This window comes from Panulirus ornatus, chromosome 25 (assembly GCF_036320965.1).
Source record: "Panulirus ornatus isolate Po-2019 chromosome 25, ASM3632096v1, whole genome shotgun sequence".
NCBI lineage: Eukaryota > Metazoa > Arthropoda > Malacostraca > Decapoda > Palinuridae > Panulirus > Panulirus ornatus.
This window is the reverse complement of record NC_092248.1, coordinates 9,348,831-9,356,684: the sequence shown is the minus strand read 5'-3', so window position 1 is coordinate 9,356,684 and position 7,854 is coordinate 9,348,831. Positions and strand designations below refer to the sequence as shown.

Below are 7,854 nucleotides of genomic sequence, written 5' to 3'. Positions count from 1 at the left end.
CGTGAGATGTACGGAGGCCAGAAAAGCTTGATAAGAAAAGGTATACAAGACTAAAGTTCTGAAAACAAGACGAAAAAATGTTTAGAAACACCTTTTAAGTAGTACAAAAAGGACAAAGCAAACACCAAAGTCAACAATGCTTAGCTTTATCCTTCGTAGCTCAGAAACATTCAGACGTTAAACACGTCCAAGCACAACCGATTCGTTCGTTGCACCTGATGCGCGCAATTTCCTCACGGACCCGAGGACATTGCATTTACGCACCATCCCTCGGGGTCATTACCCTCGACACACTCCCGACCAAGAGACGCACGCAATTTGTAACAACGCACCACTCACTGGTAATAACAGACCTTAAAAGCTGACCTCTACTGCACACACACACACACACACACACACACACACACTTGACCGCATTATAACGGACGCATAACATGATACAAGTGAGTGCGCGCATGGAACAGAGAAAGAAGTATAAACATATATATGAGAAATGGGTCCATCTCTGAATCTCACTTCCTCACTCTAAAAATTGTCTCCATCTCCTCCCGACCCAAAGTGCTCCCCTAAGAGTTAAAACCAGCAAACCATCACATCCCTGGCTCCAATAATGCAGAGGGTAAGTGCACTTAAAAGACGACATAACTCCTCAAGCCCCTTCCTTCCGCAAACTTGTTTAAAATAAACAGATTCAGGGCTGCTTTGAGATATGCTTCAGCCAGATAGAGCAAGGGTTACACGCTATGCAGATGGCAGCTATAAGTCATGAGTAATGAAGGTAGTCAGGATGGGTTACAGGTTCCCATGGGAGTTTGCCCTTCCTGCTGATACAGAACAGACAAGGAGAAAATGTTGCCACCAGAATTACTCTCAGTGACGCCCGGCAACACAACTTTCGTAATCTGGATTTAGAGAATTCCTGACATACATACCCATTTCATACCTGATAATGTATGACATGGATATGTATAAAGCATTTCAAACTTGCTAACCGTAAATAATTCACTCATCCTGTTACATGAATACATCTAATCACTCGTCCAGTTCCAGGACTCTTTATGCACCCCGCATCCTCTTTTTGTGCTAATGCCCATAAGATGGGTACAAGTGTACAGTTCACCCCTTTTTGCAATAAAATTCAAGCAATTATGATGTACTAATACCACTCCTCGAAAAAAAAATAGCGGGCACAATTTTCTAAAAGAAAAAGTTCTGAAAACAATCGCCTGTTGCATGTAATCACGCCAAAATAAAAAAAAAAAAAAATGGGGTAGTTCTGACAGAAACTTATATCGACTGGACAATATTCAGCATGGAAAATAAGTGGAGTTGAAGTGTCTAAGAAATGAGATGAAGCTAAGAATGTCTCAAAGTATTGTCTATGTTTCAACTGAATAACAGACAAAATTCAAGAAACTGTGAAGGCAAAATCAAAAGTTATTTTACGATAGTGAAATTAGTATCCTCAAAACTTATGGACTAAGCTCAACTTTCTTTTCAAAGTTACTTATGTGTACTGTCATAAAGTGTAGTGAAAAACGTACTACCTGTGTATATGTTACGGCAAAACACCAAGCACTACCTTCGTGATGTTCAACGGTCATGAGGAGCGGGCACTCATTAGTTGTGCAACTCCAGACCACTTTTATAAGCTAGAGCAACTTAGAGGATGCACTCCACACGGGAAATAGGTAATGTGAACTCCTCTGGGGCAGGAAGGTCGCGGACGATGCTATACAGCACTCCTTTCATCCGCTGATGATACAGCCTCTAACGTCATTAGTTTTGCGAAAAAAAAAAAAAAAATAGAAAACAGCAGTTGCATCCACACGTACAAAATATCGCTACAACACTTTTACAACAGGGAGAATAACGAACTACCGTGGGAACTAGAGCCATATTCTAATGGCACTTCACAAGGTAAGCTTCGGAAAATTTCTTTTCAATATATCTGATACAAGGCCGTCAACACCGTGCTCGTGACAGTAATTCTACAACCATTATATATATATATATATATATATATATATATATATATATATATATATATAGAGGATGTGTGGATCAGGTGTTTGCTTTGAAGAATGTATGTGAGAAATACTTAGAAAAGCAAAGGGATTTGTATGTAGCATTTATGGATCTGGAGAAGGCATATGATAGAGTTGATAGAGATGCTCTGTGGAAGGTATTAAGAATATATGGTGTGGGAGGCAAGTTGTTAGAAGCAGTGAAAAGTTTTTATCGAGGATGTAAGGCATGTGTACGTGTAGGAAGAGAGGAAAGTGATTGGTTCTCAGTGAATGTAGGTTTGCGGCAGGGGTGTGTGATGTCTCCATGGTTGTTTAATTTGTTTATGGATGGGGTTGTAAAGGAGGTAAATGCAAGAGTCCTGGAAAGAGGGGCAAGTATGAAGTCTGTTGGGGATGAGAGAGCTTGGGAAGTGAGTCAATTGTTGTTCGCTGATGATACAGCGCTGGTGGCTGATTCATGTGAGAAACTGCAGAAGCTGGTGACTGAGTTTGGTAAAGTGTGTGGAAGAAGAAAGTTGAGAGTAAATGTGAATAAGAGCAAGGTTATTAGGTACAGTAGGGGTGAGGGTCAAGTCAATTGGGAGGTGAGTTTGAATGGAGAAAAACTGGAGGAAGTGAAGTGTTTTAGATATCTGGGAGTGGATCTGTCAGCGGATGGAACCATGGAAGCGGAAGTGGATCATAGGGTGGGGGAGGGGGCGAAAATTTTGGGAGCCTTGAAAAATGTGTGGAAGTCGAGAACATTATCTCGGAAAGCAAAAATGGGTATGTTTGAGGGAATAGTGGTACCAACAATGCTGTATGGTTGCGAGGCGTGGGCTATGGATAGAGATGTGCGCAGGAGGATGGATGTGCTGGAAATGAGATGTTTGAGGACAATGTGTGGTGTGAGGTGGTTTGAGCGAGTAAGTAACGTAAGGGTAAGAGAGATGTGTGGAAATAAAAAGAGCGTGGTTGAGAGAGCAGAAGAGGGTGTTTTGAAATGGTTTGGGCACATGGAGAGAATGAGTGAGGAGAGATTGACCAAGAGGATATATGTGTCGGAGGTGGAGGGAACGAGGAGAAGAGGGAGACCAAATTGGAGGTGGAAAGATGGAGTGAAAAAGATTTTGTGTGATCGGGGCCTGAACATGCAGGAGGGTGAAAGGAGGGCAAGAAATAGAGTGAATTGGAGTCATGTGGTATACAGGGGTTGACGTGCTGTCAGTGGATTGAAGCAAGGCATGTGAAGCGTCTGGGGTAAACCATGGAAAGCTGTGTAGGTATGTATATTTGCGTGTGTGGACGTGTGTATGTACATGTGTATGGGGGGGGGGGGGCATTTCTTTCGTCTGTTTCCTTGCGCTACCTCGCAAACGCGGGAGACAGCGACAAAGTATAAAAAAAAAAAAAAAAAAAAAAAAAAAAAAAAAAAATATATATATATATATATATATATATATATATATATATATATATATATATATATACATATGTACGTGTGTGTGTGTGTGTGTGTGCGTGTGTGTGATACAGATTTACTTATGTAGAGTATGTCCTCTTTCCCCAAATCCAAAGCAATCGATCATATACTTCCGGATAAAATCCAGCAAAATATGAAAATCACTGTAATATGCACTTCAGTAAACACACAAACTTAAGGTCTGAGAGGCGAGGGGATAGAGGATCTGCCTTACATATGAGAAGGCGCCTTGTTCCCCTGCAGGGACAGAGCCTCCTTGATGAGGTAGATCGCCTCGTTGGCAACAGGGAGGGAGGGAGAGGGTGAGCAGCCGGTGGCAGGTATATCCGCACCTCCCTCACGCCGCCCAGTGCAAGTCGAGCGCTCCTCCTGCCTGCTAACCTGACGCAACCTCCATCTTCACAACACTATAGGTAAGTTACTTCTCGTTATGTAGCTTATCAAACGAATTTAGAATCGCTCGTTATATATAAGTCTGTTAAGCGACATGTAATATAAAGCTAGTGTTGCTGTAGACCCAAGACTCCTTTAAGAAAATCCTATTACTTAATAATTGAGATGTCCCCCGGCCGGTCCTGAAGACATTATGAGAGATGTCAAAATTTGATTATTTTGTGTGAGACGTCCTACATGCAGCGATACCTATAATAACACTGCTACGATAAAAACAACATTTAAGCAAAGTAAATAGATTGTTGTCTTTGTGGAAATGCAGCATTACTGTGACACTATGGAAGAAAATAGCTTTTGTTTCCAAAATGTTGTATCATGTCAACGTAAGTCGTGTTAGTTGCGTGTGTATAACTAAAATCATCGTATTTTTCAGTTTCACCTTCCACAACAGATTAATCATAAATCACTTCTGAACAAACAAATACGTTCTTTACAAACTTATTCCATGCCATACAAGCATACCAGTGCTCTCGTATGTCTAACTTCCTCAGATAATGCAACTGTTAATTCATATATTTCCCAAGGGTAAACATCCGTCGCCTAACTAACGAAGTGAATCGAAGTATTAGCCTATGTCTCTTCAGTCAAGATACTGTACAATGGTCGAGACAGCTGCCGCAGCTGCGACACTCCAAGAAACGCGCTTCTACAAATAACAAACTGCTTTCACAATTACTGACAGCTACAGCCACTGCAGTATCTCTAAAGACAAATCCTGCAGAATTCACGTTTCATCTTAGCTTCTGATCTTTTTGCTCCACTGTCCATAAAATCCGCATTTCTCGGCCTTATCGCACAAACCTATTTCTCATTCACCTTGACTACGCCATGCCCTTCCTCAGGAACCAGTGTCAAGTAAAATGGCAAGGGATGCAGCAGCAGCGCTGGTGATACTAGCAAGTGTGGCGGGGGTTATTGGGCAAAGCACTTCAATCTCACGGACTGCTAGCATCCCCCTAATGGACGCCGAAGATCAACAGTCTACGGTGAGGGACTACACGCACGTAGGGACTACGCCTTTTGAAGCTGGTAGGAAAGGATAGAAAAATTACTTGATCTAAACATTTTCACTAGCCCGTAAAAAGCGGACAAGGCATACAGACATTCAATAAACTTTAGAGTACAGAATTACACAAATGTAAGAGGAGTTACTGATGCCGAATGCCCATGTATTCAATACACAATGTTGAAAGGGAAATCAGTAAAGGGGAGTGTGAGTGACATATTGAGTATAAAAACAAGAAAAGGGAATAATATTCTAATGCTGTAAGAAGAGAATGAGGAAAAGGTCAGGGATGGTAAACAGGTACACAACGCTAATTAGAAATCCCTTAAGAGGTTCTCTCCAAGGCAACACGAACTGTGCTTTTCTACGCAACAATAACTTATAAAACCTACGCACACACAGGTCCAGAGGACCCTGCAAACCATCGTCACCAAAATGCAGGAAAACCATAAAGAGCTACAGTCGTCCGTGCGAGATGTCATGCGCGCGGTAAGACGAACCCAGAGAGAGGTGGTCGAGCTTCGGGACGACACCGACCTCATTCTCGCTCAGATGTACAAACCCTCGTGTCAAGAGGTGGCTGAGGACCTATATGAGACCGCTCAAAGCAGGAGGAGCGACCCTGTAGTAGGAGTTTACACCATTAAGCCGCCAAAACACCAGCCGAAACAGGTAATCCATGAAATTATGCATTTAACATAAAAATAACGCACATAATGAAAGGGAACAATATACAAAAACATCTTATATTTCATCACAAGATATCGAGCGTTATGGATTCATTACAGACTATTAATTCAATTACATTTACAGACAATAAGGAGATTACGATGTGCCATCTTTTTCATTATATACTCGCTACTCTTCACTTGAGATGTATGGAGTAACCTCCCGTTAAAGTTACAATCAACGTGCTCATATGCAGGTGCGATGTGAGCTGAGTCGGGGGTCCGTAGGGTGGACAGTCATAGTTTCCAGATCCAACGGCCGAGAGAGGTTCAACCGAACGTACCGGGAGTACAGAGAAGGCTTCGGCAACCCTGCTGATGAATACTGGATAGGTAAGGTGCACCACACTTAAGGCATTGGTTCACTCTTTCATACTGCATTCAGCAGTTTATTCACTTGTTCAGCGAAAATCTGGTCAACATTCAATTGTGCTGTATGTTGTTCCCCGAATTTACATTTTGAAGCATGTCTTTTCAGGGACACATGCAATGACGAGTAATATTCAACAAAGTCCCTACAACAAAACTGGAAAATAAAATCTTTACCCTCTTGTAATTCTTCTTTCTCAGAAACCAACATTTCCAGTACGTGGGAAGCAACGTATTTCAAATTACCTCGCATTAACAAATGATCCGACATTTCTCTCATCCTTTTACTGTATAGTGTGCTAATTTACAGGCAATGACATCTTGTACCGTCTCACAAACTGGCGTCCCCATCTGCTGAGAGCCGTAATGGAGGACTTCAACGGCCAGAAGACCTGGGTGGAGTACAATGTCTTCAGGTACTCCGGAGTGTTACTATACATTACGGCCCCTCATGACGCCAATGAGCTGTGTCCTTTAGAAAACGACTGAACTGTCTCTGAATGCATGCAAATTACTTACAAAGGGAATGAACACCAAATAATCATAATTTGTACCTTATTATCTGACACATCCTCGGTTATTTCACTCAAACAGAAAAGCTATCTTTGTGCAGGTTAGTGATTTACTAATTTCATGTTCAGATTCATGGGCTGACAGCACATCCAAATTATACTTTCACAAACAAAATACCCTCTCAATTTAAGGGCCCGATCAAAGGCAGGAATATCAACTACTGATCTTTAACAGGGTTGCGGGGCCCGAGGAAGACTACCGCCTGACCGTTGAAGATTTTGAGGCTGACAGCGCTGCGGGAGACGGACTCCGTATCCACAATGGTATGAAGTTTTCCACCTACGACAAAGACGACGACACTAATAAGGGTGAGTTAAACGCTATAATTAACTTCTCATAGGTGGCGAGTCACCGATGATAATGAAGTTCCTTCCCTAGTCATAAACTGTGACTGAAATGCAATTCATAGGGATGTTTTGACACCCAACAACGACCTTTCTCACTTTTCATGTTCCCTGGCAGATGGGAACTGCGCCCAGCTGTTCGGTGGCGGCGGTGGATGGTGGTACAGCAACTGCTACCATGTGCTGCCGACAGGCCAATACCGATTAGTGGGGGGAAATGAATACGGCGGAGTGGCTTGGTACCCTTGGAAAAATGTCAAATACTCCCTCAAGTCCATGACACTGCTTATAAGGCCTCAATAAGACACGCAGGAACCTAAAGCATCCCCGCAAAGATGAGGCCAAACGTCACCCATAGCAACTTGAGCTGTAACGTCCAGCGTATGGTCGACGTCGCAGGACTCAAAAGTTATCTCCAAAAGAGACCTGAAACCTCCTCTGAAAGCTAATATTCTCTTAAATATAATGTTTTTTCTAGCTTACGATAAATACCAATTAAACCAATATATACAACAATACCACGACAGTTCGTACTAATATACATGTCTTTTTAGGATTGCCAAAATCCTCCAATGTAACCAACGGATTACTGTACACTGTGATTATATTCCTGTTCCTGTGTAAAAGTGCCTCGCCTCACAGGTCATTATGAGATAAAACAAGGGTTCTAGCTGCTCCAGCCTTTAACTTGAAAAGAGAGGGGAGGGTTTGAATTACCTATAGCACGGTAAGGGAAGAGTTCGTATGCCTTGGCTTTGGTATACCACACTTATTTTGACGTGTTCATGGTTGTTGGTCCATTATATGTAAATGCTTTTAATAAAATCAATCAACTGCAAGCCGTACAAATGTATGTATCCATCCCATCTTTTGAAAGACAACTGTAAGC

The 7,854-nt window shown here is 42.1% G+C and overlaps 2 protein-coding genes across 5 annotated transcripts in view; one reads left to right on the top strand and one right to left on the bottom strand.

Annotated features, from left to right (window-relative positions):
* Positions 1-7,854, bottom strand: part of LOC139757244 (uncharacterized) — a 90,380-nt gene that overhangs the window by 78,941 nt on the left and 3,585 nt on the right. The gene's annotated exons all lie outside the window — the stretch shown is intronic.
* LOC139757246 (ryncolin-1-like) lies at positions 3,739-7,804 on the top strand. Of its 2 annotated transcripts, none has more exons than XM_071677516.1 (7): positions 3,739-3,905; positions 4,788-4,931; positions 5,354-5,623; positions 5,877-6,012; positions 6,359-6,464; positions 6,796-6,929; positions 7,084-7,804. In XM_071677516.1, the coding sequence occupies exons 2-7, from the start codon at positions 4,806-4,808 to the stop codon at positions 7,266-7,268; spliced, it is 957 nt and encodes a 318-aa protein (XP_071533617.1). In that variant the 5' UTR covers positions 3,739-3,905; positions 4,788-4,805; the 3' UTR covers positions 7,269-7,804. The 2 variants fall into 2 exon arrangements, with proteins under 2 accessions (XP_071533617.1, XP_071533618.1); XM_071677517.1 differs by having other exon boundaries at positions 3,792-3,905; positions 4,788-4,974.